A 23,170-nucleotide genomic window follows, 5' to 3' on the forward strand; every position below is an offset into this window, starting at 1 on the left:
AATTATATTAGTTTAATTAATTTATATCTAAATTATGATTATTAGAATGGAATTCCAAGCGGGATTAGTGGTTTTTCAGCGGAAAAACAGTGACCAGAGATTGCTCAGCGCCCTCAAAAGTTGCAAGTACGAAAACATAGCGCAAATGGGCCTAACTTTTTAGATTGGCTCCTTTCCTAGAAGCAGAAACTGGGCCTGAGCAAGCTGTGTTCCCCGACCTGCCATCTGAAACTATAGCCACTGACGATGACTGATCATCATTCATCAAGACGCCTTCCTGAAATGCTCACCAGATACACGCACAGGATTTGGACAAGCTACCCGAACGAAGGATCCTTCAATTTTCGTTGGGAAATGAGACCCGTTGTCAAACGAGTTGGAAGGACATTTTCGTACACCTGCCGGTCGCGATCATGGCGCATACTGTATGTAGGAGCTTGTCCCCAGCTGCTCATGTCCAGCAAAGCAACGCCGCAGCTTATCCACTGACCTCACACTGACACCTAAGCGGCGCTGGCCAAAGATTCTTCACAACGCCATCCTGCCCAAGGCTTCACTGAACAAAAATACTGTGCACAGACGAACAGAACGGTGTGCTTCCTGCCAAGATCCAATCTTGAACAGCTCAGAACAGGAAAGCAACAGAGCACTGAAGGCCGCGGGAGCACGTGCCCCACACGCGAGGCCCCCGGGAAAGCTGAGGGGTCACTCACATGCCGCTGGGCCCGCCCGCTCGCCGGAGCCGTAGCGCGGACGCGTCGGACTCCTCTCACTGATGGCTGGACCTCGCACCAACCGGCACCCACTACCTACCAATAAGCGTACCCCACGATCGCACCCCCTCACATGGGCCAGCCGCTACGCTGGCCCACCGATCGCACCGCCACAACACGTCCTGGCATTAAACCTCTCAATGACTTGTGGGGCCACAAATAGTCGAACCCACCTGTCAGTAAGGTGGCGTTAACCCGCCCAGCGGAAGCCAGCTAGCGCCGACAGGCGGGGGCCAGCGAGGCGAAATTGTTACCCGGGGGCAGTTTGGGAACAGGCTAGACGGGGCGCGGACCCCGGGCGTCTATGTGGGCCCCGGCAGGGTGGCGATATTTGCAGGGGCAGTTCGGGTAGTTCGCCGCAGGGGGGGGAAATTTGAAAATCACGCAAGGAGGAGAGATCTGGGCCGTTCGGAGCGAGTGCGGGCCGTCGGATGCCAGCCGCTCCGTCCGCCGCCTACGGCTATTTAACCCCGCGCTGCCGACGCCGCACTCGCCCCGGCCTCCCCTACCTCGCCGATCTATCTCCCTCCTTCGCCGCCGGTCGCCTCGCCGTTCGGATCATCCCCTACCTCGTAAGGATTTCTGAACTGCCCTCTTAGGCGAGCTTTGAATCTGTGCTGCATCGGTTCTGATTTGGATTGGTGATTTGGGGCGTCGTTAGCTAGATTTTTGTGAAATTTTTGGGTCGTTTTGTGCGATGTATAGCCGGTAATGCGCTTGGATCTGCTGATTTCCATCGACGCATGCCCTGTTCCCGCACTTGTTTTTTTCTATTTCAGCAGAAATGATTCGATTGGTCTGGAGTTGTGGGATTTCGTGCTACTTGTGCGGCTAAACATTCGGTCTCGGGAATGTAGCTGTTACATGTAGATATCTTCGTGTGCCATGAATTTGTGGACTGATGTTAGATCTAAAACCGCCGTTTCCATTTGAGCGTTTTAGCTCGTGAAATTACAATCGCGATGAATCCTCGAATAGATCTGCTATAAATGAGGATGCATTTTGTATTTAGATGGCGGTTCAGTGATTGATCTGTGTAAGCTGGTTTTTAAACTACAGATCTGGATGTGCTCTATGTGATCTGTTTCGGAGTCCACTGACATTTCGGGTCTGAAACAGTGTAGCCTTTTAGTTTCTCCGTATTTAACAGGCTGTTAGATGTTTGTTTGCTTCAAACGGCGTTTGTTGTATTTCGAACCACACTTATAATTTGCCTAGAACATCCATCTGATGAAACTTGCACCCATTGCATATATGGTGAGATGGTTTGTTTTGTGCTATCTTTTTGTTCAAGTTGCCCCCGAATACTGTTGTATGGTAGCCATATCTGGACTGGTTTAGGATAATGTGAGCTTGCTTGTACTCTCATTTATGATTTCAAGGTTCTGATTCAGTTGTAAATGGCTGGACAAGTGTATATGCTTGATCTAATCAACTTGAGGAGTATAGCAACTAGCAAACTTTTTTTTGCTTTGGCACTGTTTTTTAAGTTAGTGTGCTTACTGCAGCATCTCAAATTAATTCATATGCTCTTTTTCTTGTTTCTAGGGCGAAGATGAGAGAGATCTTGCACATCCAGGGTGGGCAATGTGGCAACCAGATCGGTGCCAAGTTCTGGGAGGTGGTGTGTGATGAGCATGGCATTGACCCAACTGGGCGGTACACAGGCAACTCTGACCTGCAGTTGGAGCGTGTCAATGTCTACTACAACGAGGCCTCCTGTGGCCGCTTTGTGCCCCGTGCTGTCCTCATGGACCTTGAGCCTGGGACAATGGACAGTGTCCGCACTGGACCCTATGGGCAGATCTTCCGCCCTGACAACTTTGTGTTTGGGCAATCTGGAGCCGGTAACAACTGGGCTAAGGGCCATTACACTGAGGGTGCTGAGCTCATTGACTCTGTTCTGGACGTTGTGAGGAAGGAAGCAGAGAACTGTGACTGCCTGCAAGGTACTTGAGCTTATTGACATTAACTGATTGCTGGTAGTTATTAGATCAGTTTCTGTTGAAACAATTAGGGTGAGATGCTCATGTAGAAGTATCTCCTACTGTTTTAATTTTTTTTTGTTTTTAACATGCATGTGAATTATTATGAAGCTGCTCTTGCTCGTCCTAGTTCGAGTCCTATATTCCTGCACTGTCCTTAATGACATTGTTACTTATTACTGATTGTTTAGAAATTTTGTATTTTAGTACCTATATTTTGTGCCATTGGCATATCTACATTGAACAAATGGCATGCATAGCAAGCTGTTATAACTGATCATCAATGTCTTATCTGTGTCCTATTTCTTTGTTGGAATGTTTTTTTCTATTGACCAGGCAACATTAACGCCATCTTTTTGTTTGTTCAGGATTCCAAGTATGCCACTCTCTTGGTGGTGGTACTGGATCTGGTATGGGTACGCTGTTGATCTCAAAGATCAGGGAGGAGTACCCTGACCGCATGATGCTGACATTCTCAGTTTTCCCCTCACCGAAAGTATCTGATACCGTGGTTGAGCCATACAATGCCACTCTTTCAGTCCACCAGTTGGTTGAGAATGCTGATGAGTGCATGGTTCTTGACAATGAGGCCCTCTATGACATTTGCTTCAGGACTCTCAAGCTGACCACGCCTAGCTGTAAGCAGCCTTCAATCTTAATCAATTTTATCTTTTCAGCACTGTGGATATATGCATGCATGTATTGCCTGTGTATGATAACATATTCTGCATGTCTGTTAATTTCTGCAGTTGGGGATTTGAACCATTTGATCTCTGCTACCATGAGTGGAGTCACCTGCTGCCTTAGGTTCCCTGGTCAGCTGAACTCGGATCTCCGGAAGCTGGCAGTGAACCTGATCCCCTTCCCCCGTCTCCACTTCTTCATGGTCGGCTTCGCCCCACTGACCTCCCGTGGCTCCCAGCAGTACCGTGCCCTCACTGTCCCTGAGCTCACACAGCAGATGTGGGATGCCAAGAACATGATGTGCGCTGCTGACCCTCGCCATGGGCGTTACCTCACTGCCTCTGCCATGTTCCGTGGGAAGATGAGCACCAAGGAGGTGGACGAGCAGATGATCAACGTCCAGAACAAGAACTCGTCCTACTTCGTGGAGTGGATCCCCAACAACGTGAAGTCCAGTGTGTGTGACATCCCGCCAAGGGGCCTGTCCATGGCGTCCACCTTCATTGGCAACTCAACCTCTATCCAGGAGATGTTCCGGAGGGTGAGCGAGCAGTTCACAGCCATGTTCAGGAGGAAGGCTTTCTTGCACTGGTACACAGGCGAGGGCATGGACGAGATGGAGTTCACTGAGGCCGAGAGCAACATGAACGACCTCGTGTCGGAATACCAGCAGTACCAGGACGCGACCGCGGACGAGGAGGGTGAGTACGAGGACGAGGAAGAGGAGATGAACCCCGACGACATGTGAGATCTGTGACCATGAGGCTCTGGTGGTTGTAGCCTTCTATGGCAGGCAGATTTCGATGGGTTGTTCCTTACGTGTTTTGTTGCCATGTTACTACTGCTAGCGTACCACCGTCCTGCCACTGTCCGTCGCTGTTGATGCTTGTATTTTCCTTATGCTATGGAGTCTTGCTTTTGGTACTGTATTACTTATGCTGTTAGTATGCTCCGCGTTTATGAGGTTTCTGTTGAATTTGAGTCTTCCGCGTTGATACTTATATAGTTCTATGTAGTGATGTTTAGAACTAATTTTGTGCATTGCCCTCTGACAAGGAAATAACAGTTAGCCGACTACTCCCTGTCGCCAGTTGAATGGCGATCTAGCAACCACCACTCTGCCAGTGCTGACCATGAGAAAGGGGTGCCCATGGCGACACTTGCAACAATCATTCAGAAGTAGCACTTGCAAAATTCATTCAGAAGTAGCAAGCAAATAGAGAAAGCTCATGTATTCATTGTGCTTAGTTCCACTCTTTTCTGTGTCAATACAATGGTTTGTTTGACCGATAAATCCTGAGATAAAGTCTGATATAGAAGAATGAATGAAAATTTGAAATACTTCACATCCATTAATGTACAGAGCATCTATCTATGTATCGTTTTCACTCCAGGGTATCATTGCTGCAGAGCTTGTGCTTCAAGCAGAATGTTTGAGGCCAAGTTGACGTCATAGTTTGTCAACGCAAGAGCCTGAATTGCAGAGCTACGATCGAAGCCCATGGACATTAGTGCGGAAATGGAGGATTCTGTGGGGTCTTGGGTAGCTGTGCGCGCAACCTGAATGAGACACAGTGATCAGAAGCAGATGCAGGAAAATCTGTTGTGTTCAAACTATAAAATGAGCAACAATGAGCATCAACCTATAAAATGAGATAAGTTGAAGATTTTAAGTGCTTGCATCCTAGCTATCAAACTTAGTTTTTTATTATTTATCTTACTATAACTAATTGGAGGCTTCTTTTGAAACTTCCAAGTGAAGCGACCTAGGATTCCTAGGTGGACACTCTAGAAAAAGAGAGAAATCCTAGAAATTCTCACCACAAAAGCAAAACATCCGACCATCAATCGATAGATTCAAATCATCATAGTCATTGGATCTATTATGTTTTCTAAAAAAATACCCACCTATGCCATTATGAAAATAGCCTAAAGTAACCCCTAAATCTATATATAAATTATCCACCCCTGCCATTATATAAAATAAACTAACGTAACCTCCTAATCTTCATCCAAATTATCCACTTATGCCATTATAAACAATATTTAAATAACCCCTAATTTGCAATTGAATTGACTACCACTATTACTTTAAAAAACTTAAAGTAACCCCTTAAATTTGCATCTATATTACCCACACCTGCCATTATTAAAAATAACATCAGGTAACCCAACATTTGAATCAAATAACCTTAATTAAAAATATACAACAATATATGATTCTAAATTGTCTATATCTTTCACATGATGTGTGTCACTATTTGTAAGGATATAAAGTAATGAGAATATAGATTTCTATGCTAAAATTGTATTCTAAGTTCATTAAACAAATTCATGCGCATAAAGTGAAAGTTAAAGATTATAAATGTGGTTGAAAATATTATAGAGTAATTACTAACTAAAATCTATCAATATATTAAGTATATATCTACATAAGTATTATGTTCGAATATTTAACAAACGAGAGGTAGCTTATGGTAATAGTTTTGTAACAATGTAGTCTCATTTTTTTTCCATTGGAGACTCCGCATTAGTTCCCACGAGACAGGCTAGAAAAAAGAGACAAATTCTCATAAAAATTAAAAACATCAAACACCAATCCTGTAAACTCTAATAATCATAGCCATTGATCTATTATATTTTCTAAAAAGTTACCCACCACTGTCATTGTGAAAATATTCAAAAATAAGCTCTAAAACAATATCTAAATTACCGAGCTCAGCTATTATAAAAAATAATCTAAAGAAATCCAGAATCTTCATCCAATTTACTAATACACATCATTATAAAGCATAACTCAAAATGTCATTCTAAAATTTTATCTATGTTACCCACGTGTGTCGTTATTAAAAATAACCTAAAGTAAACACGTAAATATTAATCTAATTATCTTCACGTGCATCATACAAAAATATCAAAAAGTAAACTAATATATGATTCTAAATTACCTATTTATGTCATTGTTAATATAAAAATACTAAGTTAAAGTATATACACATGATGAGTGCCACCATTTAGACCATTTATACATGTATGTGAGGAATCGATGAAAAATATTGATTGTATGCTAAACATAATGTATGGAGGATTGGAGGTGTGATACAAAATGGAAAAAGTACGAATATGGATGAAAACGTGCATAGAGTAATTATTAATTAAAAATCAATCACAACTAGACAAAGATAGGTATATATCTATATAAGTATTATGTTGAAGTATTGAAAAATAAGAGAGTAGTAGGTAAACAATTTTGATTATCAGCTAGGAGTTTAATTTCTAAATAATTTTCAAATGCAATAGCTTCTAAAAATATTAGCCCGTGCGGGAGCACGGGTTGATGGACTAGTTTTCAAAATCTATAACAAACATGGTTAGTTATAGAATAATAAAGACATCCCTGTCATGACTCATGTGCTACTTATAAGTTTGGAGGACCTCCTGATTTAGTACCTAATATGTGCTGATCTCCCAAAAATTCAATATATTGCAACATGAAGCAGATATAAGGGTTATAATAACAATACTTGCCTCAGTTTGATGTACTTGGTGAGAAGGGATGTTTCCATCATTTTCTGTGGTCGGTAACCCTTGATAAGGATTGCTAGAAAAGGGCCATGATAACCGCGAGAAGAATGATGTTGCAAATTCTGGGAACTATTAGAGAAAATGCAATCGCGTTAAGAGTGTACTCTATCACTCATCACATTTCAGGAAGGATCTCGAGAGCATTACCTTCAACCTGCGGATCCCAAATGCATTCAGGCGATACAAAAGGCCAGCTAGTATGCCAGAAACTCCAGGTACAACAGAACGTCTTCCAGATGAGAAAAGAAGCTGTTGACAGAGATGAGATATGTAAAGCTATGATATAGAGGAAGATTTGAAACAAGGGAAGGCAAAGGTATCATAGAGCTGAACCTGGAGTCCCGCCAGATATACAAATGATTTATCACTTAAGCTCAAGCCCAATATGCGAAACTTCATTGAGATTGGAATGTCAAAGAAGAATGGCACATAAGATGCAAAAATGAGGCCATACAGTCCTGACGTGAGTGGATTTATTGAAGGATCTGCAATTCTGACACTAACTTGTCACACAAGAACAACATACAATATACAAAAAGTGAAGTTTGTATTGTGATTCTCCTAGCTACCTTGTTCTCTAATTTTAAATGGGGGGTTTCCAGAGAATTTGGTTGCAATGAATTTTCTTTTTGAACGGACAGTTTACTTTCCCCAGTTTGAATATGCACAACCAATTTCCATGGTAGGACTAAGAAAACTACTACAAATGTGCCTTCCATTTTGCTCCTAGACAATTTTGGCCAACTAAAGGATATGGATTTCAAGCTTCCTACGCATACAGTAAGCTGAAATAAGGTAGGTGAAATGTGACAGTAGTTTAAGCAGGGTTTAACAGATGCATGTATTACAAAGCACCAACAAAAGACATACCTTTCAGGTAACCTAAAGCAAGGATCTGAAGCAGGACAGACACCACGGTGGAGAAGACTATGAAGACCTATATGTTCAAATAACTACATCAGCATGAGCAAGTGATGATCGATAAACTGCGTGTCAAACGCCTTAAGCACAAAAATACTTACAGCATACTTGTTAGAACCTATTTGCCTTTCGAATACCCTAAAGTAGTACAGCAGGGTGGCTCCAAAGATCAGCTCAGGGGTCGACGAGAAAGCAAACACCGAGGTGATCAGCCTCCATATACTCAGCTTTTCATAAACATTCTACATTGAAAAGGGGTAATGAACCCAATTAGCTGCCTATTATAGCATTGCAGACTGTAGTCCCTGTGTTTGTCTAGCCAATTGCAGATGAAACAAGGGCAAGTTTATGGGAAATTCTGCTACACTTGTATTTTCAGAAACAAAAGGGGATTACAGAGAATAAGAAATTTTCCAGCAATTCCAACTTGTTAATTCGGAAACAAAGCAAACAAGTGTGCCTCTCAGTGAAAATGTTCGCCGGACCAGCTAGGATCTTACTAATTTTACTACACAATCGGTAGGAAGGGTAAGGGCGACTTGCCTGGTAGGACAGGCCGAGGTCGAGGAAGCGGCCGCGGAAGCCGAAGGGGACGGAGAAGAGCGCGGCGGCGACGACCACGGCCCTCGACGCCGGCGCATTGTCTGCGGAGAACCAGATCGGATCGGGCTAAGATCAGAGCCGTAACACAGGAGCAGAGAAAAGGGAAGCCGAAGCGGCAGCCGCTTCGAATCGAAAGAAAGAGGAGCCAGAGGGCGTACGGAATCCAGGGATCCCGCCGTTCATCGCCAGCAGCCGCCGCGGCGGCAGAGGAGGAGGCGAGCGGCTCCGCCCCTGAGCTGGCCCGGCCTGGTCGGTGGACGCGTGCGAGCCAGCCTGCCAGCTGCCACCGTGCCAGGGAGCAGCAACTTCTGGAAACGCTGGAGGACTGGTGGAAGGAGAGGAGAGTGGAGACGAGTCAGAGCCCAAGTGTGCACCTGGAGAGGCCAAGTTTTGGGCCTGACCGCTCGGTAGACGACGAATTAGGCAGCCCACCCAAATTGATACGTGCTCTGTCCAAGTACCAACAAACTCCCCAACCTCCATTTTTTTTAAAAAAAAAACTCCCCAACCCATTCGATGTAACGAAGGTTATCGCACTAAGCGTCTGATTTTTTTTCCAAATAAAGTGCATCATAGTCCTCCAACTTTAAGATTGTACTTTTATATCCATGAATTTTTCAAATCATTCAGCACACAAGTTCATACCCTCCACGTATGCACGTAGTGATGACACCGTGCATCTGCGTCTCCCATATCAGGCCCCCTTCGTCGTGCAGTGACCTTACCAGTTACCACTTGCTAAGCGTCTGTCTCAAAAAACGATACGTGCCAATGCCATTGGATCAAGAACATGTTGTAGCTTCGAAGCTCCTGTTTGGATCACTTGGACCCTTCTCATTGCTAATGCCTACTAATAACATAACCCCAACCTCCCCTTCGAAAAGATCCATCTATATTAATCTTAAAAAAATCGTGTCGCGAGTTCAACTCCCAACTCGTGCACTGGTGCTCCATAAAATTAAACAAGGAGAACGGCAGATTGCCGAGCACTGGTGCTCCATACTCAATTCCATGTAACTGATGTGTGTACTCGGAACACCCCCCCCCCCCCCCCCCCCAACCTCTGTTCATGCTTAAAATTCCTGTACAATGTTGTTTGGCCTGCAAATGGCCCCATTAATGAAATTCAGTTCAGGTGGGGCATCCCCCCCCCACCCCCGTTTGACTAAAAAAAACATGTTGTAGCTTCGAAGCTCTTGTTTGGATCACTTGGACCCTTCTCATTGCTAATGCCTACTAATAGCATAACCCCAACCTCCCCTTCGATATTAGCAAAGATCCATCTATATTAATCTTCAGAAAACCGCGTCGCGAGTTCGACTCCCGGCTCGCGCCGGGATTGAAAGTGACTTCAGCGCAACCTATCGATGCGTGGAGCCACAAAAGAGGCCGTGACACATCTGTCGTCGTCTATCCGTAATTGGATGACTCTGGTGATATCCGTAAGACGTGGTATTGTTTAGAGTGTAATTTTTACTTTTTTAGGTCTGGCCGTGTACCAGATGAGAGGCGTGTGACAGTTTTATCTTAGCTTGTGCAACACGGTTTGGGGGGAAAAAACACAGCGAGTAATAAAACACTAAATAAAATATCTAAAGGGTGGTTCCGCCAACCCATCTTAATCACGTACTATACTGCCGCATTGTGCCACGCACGCTAAACGGATTTTTGAGCAACATCGCAATTCCACGCCCACTCTGCCCTTGCCAAAGTCACCATCTCTGATCGCCGCCACATGAGGACTGGAAAAAAGATCGATCAGCCACCTGAAATATATCATCTTAGTATTAACTTTTTCCTGTACATATTTTAAGGGTCTCAGTCTCAACCGCTGCCGCACGCTTGTCTGGTAGATTGACTGGAATTAGGCGCACCCATCAGCCCGCCACGTCATTTTTCCTCCGGTTCCTCTCAAACCTTGTCAACTTTCGCTTTGCAAGACTCGACGTTGAACATCCTGTCGTCACCTCCGAGTTAGGCACGGCGCTGCCGCCGCATTCATCTGCAATGACTTGGACACTAAGCAAATCTGCTCACTCCCTGAGCATCTCAGGCGCCTGATGGGATCTAGTCGTGGTGAGGTTTCAGCACGCACACGCTATCCCGCGCACCGTAGCACACTGTAGCGTTTCATTTGTATTTATGAATTATTGTTCAAATATTGACTAATTAGGCTCAAAAGATTCGTCTAGCAAAGTACAACAAAACTGTACAATTAGTTTTTGATTTCGTCTACATTTAGTACTCCATGCATGTACCGCAAGTTTGATGTGATGGGGAACCTTCTTTTTGCATAGTGTTAAAGTTGGGAGTTTGGGAGTAACCCTGGCATTCACCGCGGACACTCCATTGAGCATTGAGGCCCTTTGGATGTCATGCAGGAGAATTGGCAGCATCGGACCAAAGATTTAAAGCTGGCCGGATTGCGATTAGCATTCCAGGGAATTATGTTGCATATATAAACCAGGATACAGCGACAGCACAAAGCCAAGTCGAAAACTGGATATAAATCTGTACATGGTTCGTAGCCTATCCTTCTTCTAGCAATCTTGAGCAGACTGAATCTCCCGCATCATAAATCTCTAGCCAAAAAAGATCCTTCAGAGTTCAGACCCGAGGAGGGGTTCAGTCCAGAATTATTTGGGACGCAGACGCGCAGGCCGACTGCAAATGGGACTGGCGATCTCCATCAGTTGAGGACATCCACGGGCCAGAATCGCCGCCACGTCGCGATCTCGTCCTTGGTCTGCAGCTTCCTGATGCCCCCGTAGAAGCCGTCGGTCTCGTCCCCCGTCTCCCTGTGATCCTTCCTGCTCACGGTGGTCTGCCTCCACCGCGAGCCGGGGGCGTAGTGCTGGAACTCCAGGACGATCATATCTGCAACAAACAGATGGTAGCAACTCAGCTGAGCAGAGTGATTCGCTGCTTGGAAAATTCAGACTCGCTGCTTGGATAATTCAGAGACTTTATCTATGTTCAAGTTCAAATGCGCTATGCTTATCTGTATATGGTCCTACTCCACGAGATTCAGTCGACGGAGGGAAATGGTCCTAGGTACTGGGACGATAGAATATGAACAGAGTATGGCTCTGGTACAGGATGGCACAAGATCCACATGAGAAGAATGAAGAGAATAACACTAGCAGGAATGTAGCCAAAGCGTATCTGGCAAGTTGCTCTTTTTAGCGACAAAACAACGAATATTGATCATCGAAAAGAGGAAAGGCGCCAAGAATCTTTATTGTCCCTCCCCAATATGTTTCCGAATATTTGTTTTCTCTGTCTCTGTTTTTTCCCCCAACTCTGATGGCATCATGTCAGTCAGGAGTAGTACAGGATAAGCAGAAGAAATAGCCGCCCTCCCTTGTACGGCAACCACTTTGCTCTTTTCTACTAGGGGCAATGTACAATGTTTATCCTGTCCGCACGTGTTACTGCCGACAATATCCAAAGGTGAAAAGAGAGACACAGAGAGAATGGGAGGAGAATCTTTACCGTCCTCATGGCAGCGACACCACAGATGCTCGTTCGCGTTGCACGACGCCTGGTGACCCACGACGCCGTACCACCAGCCTGTAGTAACGCATCGCAAAAAGGGCATCGTATCAGCCACTGAAGAACCAACAGAGATAGTAGAATCGTGTCGTGCGGCGGCATATTGCGGTTTGAATGCAGGTGAGGTGATCCGGGCATAAGTACCGTATGGGAAGTCCTTGTTCTTGCGCCACTGGATCTCGAAGTGGTCGCCGGGGCGCAGCGCCCCCAGGCAGCCCGACCCGTGCAGGTCGTGCGCCGGCGTGCTCACCGGCGGCGCGCGGATCCTGCTCCACTGCACGCCGTCCTCCTCCTTGGCCGGCTTCCGGCCGTGCGGCGGGTACCTGTCAAACGACACCGACCGCCCATCATCACCCCATAAAAACCACTCGCGATCACAGCGAATTGCAGCCCAAAAGATCTGATGAGTCTCTCCATGTTTTGCATTAAAAACATTTCTCCGTCACTGGTTTTAAATGCACATGCTGCCACGCTAATGGTGCGCACCGTGCGTGCTGGGCTTTACTGATGTGAGCTCGACGGCTACAAGGGTTTTAATTGACTTCGTTTTGGGTCAATTCAGTCGGCCTCGGGTCACGATCACAACAGTAAACTACTACCGCCTACCGGCAACAGGAGATTAAGCTGATGGAATGGATTGGTTACCTCGCCGTGAAGGTGTCGGTTCGCCGGTCGTAGCGGAGGTGCGCGTCGTAGCACGAGAGCACGAAGCCGACATGCCCGTCCTGCTAAAACAGCAAGCACATTCCCTCCTAGCGTTAATCAAACAATTCGTGCGCTTAGCCTAGTGTTAATCACAACTAGCGGCGATCAATACCTCGCGGTTGTACACCTGCGCGGGGAACCAGAAGTCGCCGCACTCGAGAGCGCGGTACCACGCGGCCACCGTGTCCGTCGGTGGCGCGGCGGTCGCGGGCGCTGGCTCGGCGGCAACGGCGGCCGGTGCCGGGGTGGCGTCCCCCTTGAGCCAGCGGCCGGCGATCCAGGAGAAGGGCCACGCGCAGGCCAGCGAGTCCGCCCAGCTCCTGCGTCGCGCCGGCCGCGGCGCGCTCGCGCGGGTGGCCCTGGCGCCGAGCTCCGCCTCCCACTCCTTCCGCGCCGTGCCGCCCAGCACGCGGCCCCACTTGGCGCGGAGGTGGCGCTCCCACAGCGCGTCGGCCGAGCACCGGCCCCTGAGCGCGGCGCACACGCACGCCATCGCGGCGAGCGACGCCGGCGAGAGCTCCTCCAGCACGCGGTCCAGCGCGAGCTCCGGCAGGTCCAGCAGCGGGAGCCCCGCCGCGGCCGGGGGCGCCGCCAATGCGGCCGGCTTCGGCCTGGGCGGACTCAGCATCATCCTCGCTCCGCGGTCCCGCCCCAGAAACCTCCTCCCCGCGGCGGTGGCGTGGTTCAGCAGCTCCGTGGCGAGCAGGAGCGCGAGGAGGCCGAGCTCCCGCGCGAGCTTGCAGCAGGGCTTGGTGGCGGGCGCGACGAGGAGCAGCGTGAACGCCGGGACCGTGGATATAAGCAGCAGCGGAAGCATCTCAGGAAAAGGCCAGCGCCCCGGCCGTACCAATCAGCAAAGGCGGCTGGCTGGCTGGCTGCTGGCGGTGGTGGTGGGCGACGACAGCGCCACCCAAATGCCCCAATGCGCACGACGCGGACACGGGCACGGAGGGGAGACTCAGGTCACTGGAATGGAGAGGGTAGGAGCGCGCGGGCCCGATCGGCTCCGGAAAGCGGGGGCAGTGGCGCGGGTGGCAGCCTTGCAGCGGAATGATTCCTGCTTCCCCCCGTTCCTCCTCCGCCGTGCCGCGCTGCTAGATGCTGCCGCTTCCCCCTCTGCTTTTGAGGAGCCTCACCCAAAAGGCGCGCACAGAGGGCAGCACTACGACGGTCGACGACGGGCTACTGCCAGTACTGCGCCTCGCGCCTCAGCACCTGCTCTTGTAATCCTTTGGACCTGGACGGTAAGAGCACGCAGCGCGCTGGACGCGCATGTGTGCCACTGCTCAGTGCCACCGGAGAGGGGAGCTCCAGCTCCTCTGCTGCCTTTGCCCACGCCTACATGCCGGCGGCATGTCCGATCGGATCCCGCCTTTTTGTTTACTCTCCAGTCGATTCGGTTGGTGCGTTGTAGATTTGCCTTTGGTGGATGGAAATGGAATGGGATGGCAAGTGAGGGAGAACCGGAGAAGGGTGGTAGTGGTGGGTTAACGTAAGAAACCACCAACGCCAACAGTGCACGCGACGCGCAGTGGAGGGGTAGATTGGCTGGCTGGCTGGAGTAACAAGGTACCGCGAGGAAGAAGGTCTGTGACTCCGAGTCGCGTCTCTGCATTTGTAGGGTTGGCAGAGGTGGTGGTGGTGGTGGTGGTCGTGGTTGGTGGGTGAACGGAGACAACCACTCGCCGCTAACCCCCAACACCACCACTCTACCGAATTGCGGCCAAACCTTTTTTTTTTCCTTCTTCATCCCATCGCAAAGCCAAAAACATTCGTCCCCATTTCTGCTTTCACCGAGGCGATGTTTGTCCCAAACTTTCCGTGCTTAGAATAACAACCTCCCGTGCTCGTGTCAGACAAGCGACGGAGGTGATTGGTGAGGGTGGTTAAGCAGCCTGGAACAGGGTTGCGTCCAAATGCTGGTGTGGAGAAAACAAGGGGGGAGGTGGCGCGGTGGGGGCGGCCGCGTCCGGGTTTTCTCCCTTGGTTGCTCAGACAGACAGATCACATTTTTTTTGTTTTTTGATAAGGTTCCTGGAATTGAATTCCATTCTACTAATCATAATTTAGACACAAATTAATTAAACTAATATAATTGTACGTGAAATATATTTGTATATTATTATTAGCGATATGAAAGAGATACTTATGTGCTACACTTTTGCTATAGCGAAGCGAGTCCAAGAGCGTGCTATAACAATTGAATTCTATTCTAATAATCATAATCTATAGAATCAATTTCCAACTCCACCCTATAAATTTAAGATAGCCTTATATCTAAACTTTGGAAAGTTGTGGAATGCTACATTCCAAGATAAATTAGCCTACTCCATTAAGTAGATTCCAATTCCTTCAAGACCTGAGGGTAATTTTTTTTCTTTGAAATGAGAGCACGGAATAGAGTGGCCGTAGTAGTAGCTAGCCCCCATGGCCCAGGCATGGCGCGAGCTGCACGGATACTGTTGCGGTCAAAAGTTTGCAGCTCACCAATATGTGGGCGCCTACGAACGACGATGCTGCTGTGGAGGAGCACGATGGAGCGCTTGCTATTATTTTAGGGTTCCTGCTTGCCCCTTCTGGGATGGGACGTGACCGGTGCTCGTGTGTTAAGCTGCCCCAGGGTTTCGTTTTAAGGAAAGGGACGCCGTTTGTTTAATCGGCCACTCATTGTGCTCTGCTGAGGGGATTCCACTCCGGAGTTTGTTAGCCTAAATGCCTAATCTCCATTTGGGGTGGAGTATACCCCTCCTCTGCAAGGCCTATCTTCCAGCTTGGTGTTGCTTGCTCTGGCCAACACATCCGGTGGTGCACGATCCTCTGCGGCACGTTTTTGTCGGGCTAGTAGCCCGTTCGGTGCGCTTCCGCTGGGCTTTTTCCGGCTGGGCTTTTCAGCCCAGCCGTTCGGTACGCTTCCGCTGGTGGCCTGTCGTGGAAGCCGTTCGAGCGGCTTAACGACGCACCGACGCTGCCCCTGTGCTTATCCAGTGCCTCCCTTTCGCCCCCTCCGTCGCGTGCTCTCGCCCCTGATCCGCCGCCGTCGCCCCCGCCGCTCGGCAGCGCCTGCGCTATCGCTGCTCTTCGCCGCCAGCATTGAGTCGCATCGCCCGCTCCCTCCCGGTCGCCCGCGCGACGCCGCCGTCGGTCTCGCAGCTCGCCCCCTCGGTCGCTCGCACTCCCTCTGGATCCGCCGCCGCCACAGCTTCTGCTTAGCCGCTCCCTCGCTCGCGCGCGCTCTCCGCCGCCGGCGAGCCGTCGCGTCGCCCTCTCCCTCGCGCTCGGCCGGGCGACGCCGCCATCGGTCCCGCTGCTCGCCTCCTCCGTCGCTCGCTCCGGATCCGCCGCCGCAGCTCCGACCGGGCGCACCCGCTCCCGCCGCCAGCGGGCCGTCGCGTGCAAGGAACGTCTCCCAGTCCGTCGCCCCCTCCCTCCCCTTCGCTCACAGGTATGGCACATATTGAACATGTTGCAGGAGATTAGGTGATGGCGTAATCTATTGGTTTGGACATCCGGACCATTATAGGCTAGTTTCCATATAAAAACTTTAATCTTTTGTGGCACCGGAGTTTTTCAAATTGCATCAAAAAATTTCCTATCCATTGAGGATGCCGATAGCCATAACACTTAACCATATTCTTGATTGTCCATTTCCAATCCTATATTAGGTTCTTCAAATTTTAGTAAAGATTGAGCTCCTTAAATAATTTAATTAGTGCGAAGGAAATGGATAATTAATTGCATTTTTCGTGACTAGGCACAGTGGCTATGCTCTAGTGCAACAGAATTTTCAGATGGTTGCTCATATCTTGTTAAGCTAATTACAACTTAAAGTTGGAATTACTTGGTGTACAAAGATGCCTTGTTTGTGCTTTAGACCAGATGTACTGATGAGTGTGATAGTGATTGAAAGAAGGCATCCTTAATACGAAGTGCTGGTCAACTATTTAGCGTTCACTTAACCTTCTTATTGTTGCTACTTGATAGCATATGCTTCGTATTGTTGCACGAATAAAATGAGATGTTTTGACTATGTTAGATGTTAAACTACCTACTGAAAAAGGTTGTAGCATGGCATGCTTATTTCTATATTTTTATTGCATAACACTCTTACTTTAATTCTGAAATGAAACTAGTGTCCAAATTAAATTCAGGATAACTGATTGAAATGATGAAATTAGCACATCAAAAACCTCAAATCTTCCTTTTGTGACCGTGATTGTATTTTCAACCTTCTGGTGCATTATTTTCACATTCTGTTTTTGGTTTTCTCACCTTTGCAGGCGACTGATACAAGGCTACTAGCAGGCCAACCGCTAGGAAGTACCAACGGTGCCCACACTGACATCGTCATCGACTTCGTCGTGCTCTCCCCCACCGGTGTGCCCGTACAATTTCTGCCACAAACGCGCCAAGACACCTGCTAAGGCAAGTAATATATCCATTAATTTTAGATTGTTTAGTTGTACGCAGCTCCTGGTTATCCGTAGCTCGGTGCCATATAATTGCAGCTCCTGTGTACTCAGATGAATAACCGTGCCAGCTGGGATGAGGGCACGACGAAAACTTTGCTGGACTTGTGCATTGCTCAGAAGAACCAGTTCAATTGGAGCAATAGATGCCTCACTAAGTTGGGATGGAAGAACGTGTACTCAGGCTTCAGGGCACAAACTGGGTTGCATTTGGGCAGCAAGCAGCTGCAGAACAAGCTCAACAACATGAGGAGGGCATTCCACAGCTGGCTGCCCTTGCAAAAGCAATCTGGTTTAGGGCGCGACACATAAACTGGTGGTGTTTCTGCTGATGCCACCTATTGGGAGGAGGACGAAGAGGTACGTCCTATGCTAGGCCCCTAAGTTACTCGGCATCTTATTTGTACTTCTATGTTTGTGGCCTTGATCATTTATTGTTGCTTCAACATTGCAGGACACCACTGGTGGTGATGCCCAGCCGAGGTCCCAGCCGAGTTCTGTTAAGCCTCCACCTTTCCTCGACGAATTGTTTGAGTTGTTTGGCCATGAACCCCAAGACAGGGGCACCTTGCTGACGGCAGGAGGTATTCATGAGGCGACACCTAGCGTGGGGACTGAGGGCAATGCAGCGGAGTTGGACCAGGACCCCCCTGCTAGTAGTGCTCGTGCCATGTCCAAACGGTCGGTCCGGGAATTCTCTGTGGACAGTCCTACGAAAAAAAGAAGTGACAACTTGGAGCAGTACATCAGGAAGCTATCTGACAGTGTGGCAAAAAGGAGCCAGCAACGTGCTGACCGTACCCATGAACAAATGGTTCGTGTATGCAGCTCCTGAAAGAAGATGGTATACAGGAGGGGTCTCCGTTTTACTGCCAGGCTCTGTATTTATGTACTAAGAGCGCGGAGTATCGGACGGCATTGACGGAGATGACAACGAAAGAGGGGCGAATGAACTGGATACAATTCAACTGGGACATGTTGAACAAGAAGTGATTGTGGCATGACTTTATTTTATTGTAGTGATGTGTACTGATGGTTTCGAAAATAATGTTTGCACTTGTGTCGGAACAGTAATGTTAGCTTCTGTAACATATCTTGTTTGTTGAATCTTTCGTTTTAGTGCTAGTTAAATTTCTTTGAAGTTTGTTGCCGTCCATGCTTAGAAATTTATTTCAAGTTAAATTGGATCAGTTCTTTCTGTTAAGTTCGTTTCAGTAGTTTATGTTAAGTTTTACCTATAAGTTTTCTAGGTAAGTTCCTTTCAAGTTCGATCAGTACTTTGTGAAGTTCCTTTCATGTTGCATCAGTACTTTCAAGTTAAGTTTTCAAGTTTTCTGTTAAGTTTTCAAGTTAAGTTTTCGAGACACCCACTGATTCCTTCAGAAAACATTATCATCGTTGAACAGACGAACACTACGGGCAGGTTACGGAGCCGCACGTGTTCTCGGTGAAAAAGTGGGGAAGTGAGACGCGAAATGCGAGTACCACACCACCTCTGCAGCTACTGGTACTCTCGCCCGACTTTCTCCCGCAGCCGGCTAATAAAAGGAGTACGTGCCTTCGAAGTCCGCGACCTGAATTTGTGATGCTGGGTCGAGCCTGACGACCAGCGTCCTCAATTTTGACCAGGATGAATGAACCAGTCAACTCTGATCTGAACACGGGGAAAAAGAACCATCGCTGTTGATGCCAACTTGTTAACCACCTCTTAATTAACTTAGAGGGTGTTTGATACCCTGCTAAATTTTAGTACACGTTACATCGGATATTTGTATACTAATTAGGAGTATTAAATATAGTCTAATTACAAAACTAATTGCACATATAAGTCTAATTTGCGAGACGGATCTATTATGCCTAATTAGTCCATGATTTGATAATGTGATGCTACAGTAACTATTTGCTAATGATGGATTAATTAGCCTTAATAGATTCATTTCGCGAATTAGACTCTATCTGTGCAATTAGTTTTGTAATTAGCTGATGTTTAGTCCTCCTAATTAGCATCCGAACATCCGATGTGACCCTACTAAAGTTTAGCACCTCGTATCCAAACACCCCTTTGTAATCGAAACGAACCTGACAGGAGAGCTGCCGATTTATTAAAAAGAAGATGAAGTTCAAACTGGACGAAAACAATAAAATGGAAAAACGACGCAAACACCGATAGGTTGGATGGGTCATCAACGCATGCCGCACCACGCCCTCACATGCAACTCAACTCTACACCACATCAGCCAGTTGGATTGGGACATCAACTATCGTCGAACTCCACTCCTCTCAACACCTCCGCGACCGAACCGAAGCCTTACCGCAGCCCAAACCACCATACACACGGTTAAGAAGTCGCCGAAACCTTACAGCGCGCGAGAAGTAGATGTTAATTAACTTATAGGATGAATGGATTGCTCTGCTTTTTTTTTTCTTCCTTCCCCGGACGACACGTCCAGATGCTTCGACCTTGTTTAGTTGCCCAACTTTGGTGTGCCCAAATTACTGTAGCAACACTGTAGCGTTTCGTTTGTATTTGTGAATTATTGTCCAAATATTGACTAATTAGGCTCAAAAGATTCGTCTCGCAAAGTACAACAAAACTGTACAATTAGTTTTTGATTTCATCTACATTCAGTACTCCATGCATGTACCGTAAGTTTGATGTGATGGGAAATTTTCTTTTTGCATAGTGCTAAAGTTGGGATTTTGGAGTGAACTAAACATGGCCTTCGTAGACCCGGCAACGCCGAGGATTTGTTGACTTCTGTCACAGATCTGCCTGCTTCTGCTTGGTGGTGATTCGGCCAGTCCACTGTAATCCTGCTTTTGTGCGTGCTGGAATCTGCATTTTCAGATCGAAGAGACTGGCCTGGCTGCTGCAAGTAGACGCTTAAAAGCTACGGAATTGGAGTACTAGTTTTCTCTCCTGAGACAACAAATCACGTGACAGAGAATTAGGGGCCGCCCGGGGCGGCTCCCGAGAGAGCGTGGCTTGAACGGAACCTCAGGCTTGCTCGACGTGTCGTGCTCAAATTTGGAGGGCAGTCAGGACAGGAGGAAGCTGCAACGAGACCAACACAAAGACAAAAAAAGGTTAGCAACGTTTTTAAATTCATTCATCTCTCTACACAAGAGCGCACAACTTTCCAAAATTCTCCCTTTGGTAAAGGCGGGGAGCGAAGTTTCTCAAGCTGGCCCGGATAGGTGGATAATGCCACCACACCACGAGTGTCACAGACGGAGTATGCATGCAAGTACTTTTACAACTGTTTCGGCTACTCGTGCACGACCATGGCAGCGACAGCGCCATCAAGCATGAAACCATGAGATTCACCGCCATAAACGCACCGCCATCGTCGCCATGCCCATAAACACCGGACCACACGCCGCACCCCCGCACAGTACTGTACTCGCCCATTCGATGGCGACGGAGGCACATGCATGCCCGTCCGTCCGGTGTCATCATGGGCTAGAGCAAGCTTGCAAATGCGCCCGTCGACGTCGAGCTCGTCAATCGCTCGATGACGGCGCAGACTTGAGCATGGATTAGGCAGAGAATCCACTACGCCCCTGCCCATCGAATTGGGGGGATGCCGGGGTGGGGGACCGGCGCGCCGTGTCGAACTGTCTGGCTGCCCGTCGAGCCCAGCGCGGTGTGCGAGTGCGACGTCGCGTCGATCGATGGGCCTGTTACTGATTATTCCCCTGCCTCCCGCATCGCCGGTGCGCGGCTGTCACTACTCGCTGTCGTGCCACCGCCTCCTCGGCAGGGCAGCCGGCCCCCCACCGCTCCGGCGAGGTCTTCCGCGGCTGGACCGACTGCTGAAATCTCATTCAGAGCTAGCTGCATGTCCTTGCGAACTATTTGATCCGATCCGATCTGGTCTGATCACTGAGACACTGACATTGTCGTCGATGGCAACTCGCGCGGTGTGATGTTAGAATCAGATCGGATGGCGCCATCCGCTCTTCGATCTCATCAATCATTGGCGTCCGGTGAGATCGTCCGTTGCGCGGACCGGAGACCGCCCAACTGCCAATCCTCGCCTGCACACTTGATACTCCACGGGATACACTGAGCTTCCCGCACGCCTCTCTGGGTGGTCACACGACCGTGGTTTCACGTTCCTCGATCGATCGGTACGGTTCTCGCCGGCGGCTGCCGATGGCCATCCCCTCCGAGACTCCGATTCAATGTAAAGCATGGCCAAGTGGCTGTGTTGCTTTGTGCTAGTCGGCGCGTTCCTGGCCGCCGCGGCGTCTGCGCACGCGCCCAGCTCACGCATTGCGCCTCGCCTCTCACGGGTTGCCGCGGCAGGTTCGCGGAGGCACACAAGCCACCGGGGAGGACGGCGCCGGACGAGCACAGCGCCGCGGCCCGGCCGGTGGATGTGCTGATCCAGAAAGTCCACGCCGCGGAGCCATTCAGATCGATTGCACCCGGACGGTAGAAGAAATACCGTCCAGCCCTGGGGGCCGTCTGGCCGCCACCATTGGCACTGTCCAGGCCTCCGCCGCAAGCACTTCTGGGGTCAGGATGGTTCCCGCAATGCGTTCCAGCTTCCCAGAGAGTAGACGCCATGGAGGGCTGTCTTCGTCGACGTGGTTGACGCCACACCTGTCGCGGCGGCGTGGTTTGACGCCAGCGCACAGGCGGCGGCGGGGAGGTGCAGAGCGTGCCGGTGGAGCTACTCGCCAATGGAGGACAGTGCTTCCTCGGAAGCCTGGCCGCCGCGGCGTCTGCGCACGCTCCTAGCTCACGCATCCCGGCGTCGAGTTGTCCATCACGGATTCACGGCCTCTGTGCCTCACTGCCTTGCGCGCCCTGCCCACGCGTGATTGTGCCATCCTGGACAGATCAATCGAATAATTGATCAAACGTCCTCGGTGTTCCGGATAGAACCGACCGAGCTGGCTGCCGACGCAGGTGATTTTGACGGTGGGGCTGGTTGTGCCAGTGCGGCGGACACGTTACGGCTTGCCGGCTAGCTTGCGGTCCCAGGTTTGCTGCACGGGTGTGGTCTGGAACGCGGGCGAGGCGACAGGCCACGGTGGCGCGCCGGTGTTGGTGAGGGGGACGGGCCGCGCCGTGCGCGCGGGGACAGCGACACGGCGGAACGCGGGGGGGCTCCCGCACCGGAGTCCCGTGGTGCGCGCTGTCGGCCTCATCATCCCTTAACGTGTCTCCTTTCCAGGGCCGGGCCCTCTTTTTTTCCGTCCCAGCTCCACGTGGACACGCCACGAGAAAACGGCGCCGTCCGTCAGCCCCGTTCCTCCTGTTGTGAGTAGAAAATGACTTGGGAGAGAGATGGAGATGATGCTTGTCTTCTTAATCATTCATGGTACATATTTATAGGGGTAATTACAGGAGGTTTAGGAGATAAACTCCTGGGAAGACGGTAGTGGGCAGTTCCACCTCCTTCACGTACGTGAATGTGCGCATGTCTGCACAACCATACGCGTACGCGCGCGGGAGATTTCCCGCTCACTCGCTTGGACGAGGTCAAAGCGAATCCTATTTGCAACACCTCCCATTCTTTCTCCTCCTCTGCTGGAAGCTGATCGCCTGGCATATGCTGTGAGGAGATCGATTTAGATGCAGGAAGCGACGGCATGAAACTCGATTTGGGTTGCGGAAAACTTCAGAAGTATTTGGGCTTCTGCCCAAATCGACCTCGATAATAGCTGCTTGGATTTCGATTTGCATGATCGGAACCTCGATTCCTACTTCGGGATTTCGAATTGGGTGGCCGGGATCTCGATTCATGATGCAGGATCTCAATTTGGGTGGTGAGGAATTTATTTTTGTGTTTTCTTGTTGGCTGCATCGTCGAGTTAAGGTTGTCGTGGTGGGACATCGACTTGATAGGCATCAATTACTTCGAAGACTTCTTCTTTA

The 23,170-nt window shown here is 49.1% G+C and overlaps 2 protein-coding genes and 1 pseudogene across 3 annotated transcripts; 1 reads left to right on the forward strand and 2 right to left on the reverse strand.

Moving 5' to 3' along the window:
* The first annotated feature begins 1,204 nt into the window (after positions 1-1,204).
* On the forward strand, positions 1,205-4,418 carry LOC117855155 (tubulin beta-4 chain-like; annotated as a pseudogene).
* Positions 4,419-4,659: 241 nt separating this feature from the next.
* Positions 4,660-8,885, reverse strand: LOC117855157 (rhomboid-like protein 20). Its single transcript, XM_034737445.2, has 8 exons — positions 8,710-8,885; positions 8,492-8,592; positions 8,050-8,190; positions 7,898-7,964; positions 7,361-7,512; positions 7,175-7,276; positions 6,971-7,096; positions 4,660-5,002 (listed from the first exon to the last, which is right to left on the reverse strand). The coding sequence occupies exons 1-8, from the start codon at positions 8,732-8,734 to the stop codon at positions 4,841-4,843; spliced, it is 876 nt and encodes a 291-aa protein (XP_034593336.1). The 5' UTR covers positions 8,735-8,885; the 3' UTR covers positions 4,660-4,840.
* A 2,073-nt stretch (positions 8,886-10,958) lies between these two features.
* LOC117857877 (F-box protein At2g41170) lies at positions 10,959-14,434 on the reverse strand. 2 transcript variants are annotated; one of them, XM_034740773.2, is made up of 5 exons: positions 12,924-14,434; positions 12,752-12,834; positions 12,251-12,429; positions 12,047-12,124; positions 10,959-11,428 (listed from the first exon to the last, which is right to left on the reverse strand). In XM_034740773.2, exons 1-5 carry the CDS (start codon positions 13,626-13,628, stop codon positions 11,241-11,243), a joined length of 1,233 nt encoding a protein of 410 aa, XP_034596664.1. In that variant the 5' UTR covers positions 13,629-14,434; the 3' UTR covers positions 10,959-11,240. The 2 variants fall into 2 exon arrangements, with proteins under 2 accessions (XP_034596664.1, XP_034596665.1); XM_034740774.2 differs by having other exon boundaries at positions 12,752-12,831; positions 12,924-14,432.
* Between the last annotated feature and the right edge of the window lie 8,736 nt (positions 14,435-23,170).

Source organism: Setaria viridis, chromosome 5 (assembly GCF_005286985.2).
Source record: "Setaria viridis chromosome 5, Setaria_viridis_v4.0, whole genome shotgun sequence".
NCBI lineage: Eukaryota > Viridiplantae > Streptophyta > Magnoliopsida > Poales > Poaceae > Setaria > Setaria viridis.

Bases quoted from the DNA above. Each gene is read 5' to 3' on its own strand.
- LOC117855157 (XM_034737445.2), bottom strand. From the start codon at position 8,734: ATGAACGGCGGGATCCCTGGATTCC. The intron at 8,191-8,491 runs GCAAGTCGCCCT...TTTTCAATGTAG, and splicing joins ACCTCGGCCTGTCCTACCAG to AATGTTTATGAAAAGCTGAG. The intron at 7,513-7,897 runs GTATGTCTTTTG...TCAGAATTGCAG, and splicing joins TGCTTTAGGTTACCTGAAAG to ATCCTTCAATAAATCCACTC.
- LOC117857877 (XM_034740773.2), bottom strand. From the start codon at position 13,628: ATGCTTCCGCTGCTGCTTATATCCACGGTCCCGGCGTTCACGCTGCTC. The intron at 12,835-12,923 runs GTATTGATCGCC...TTGCTGTTTTAG, and splicing joins CGCAGGTGTACAACCGCGAG to CAGGACGGGCATGTCGGCTT. The intron at 11,429-12,046 runs GTAAAGATTCTC...TGTTTGTTGCAG, and splicing joins GTGTCGCTGCCATGAGGACG to ATATGATCGTCCTGGAGTTC.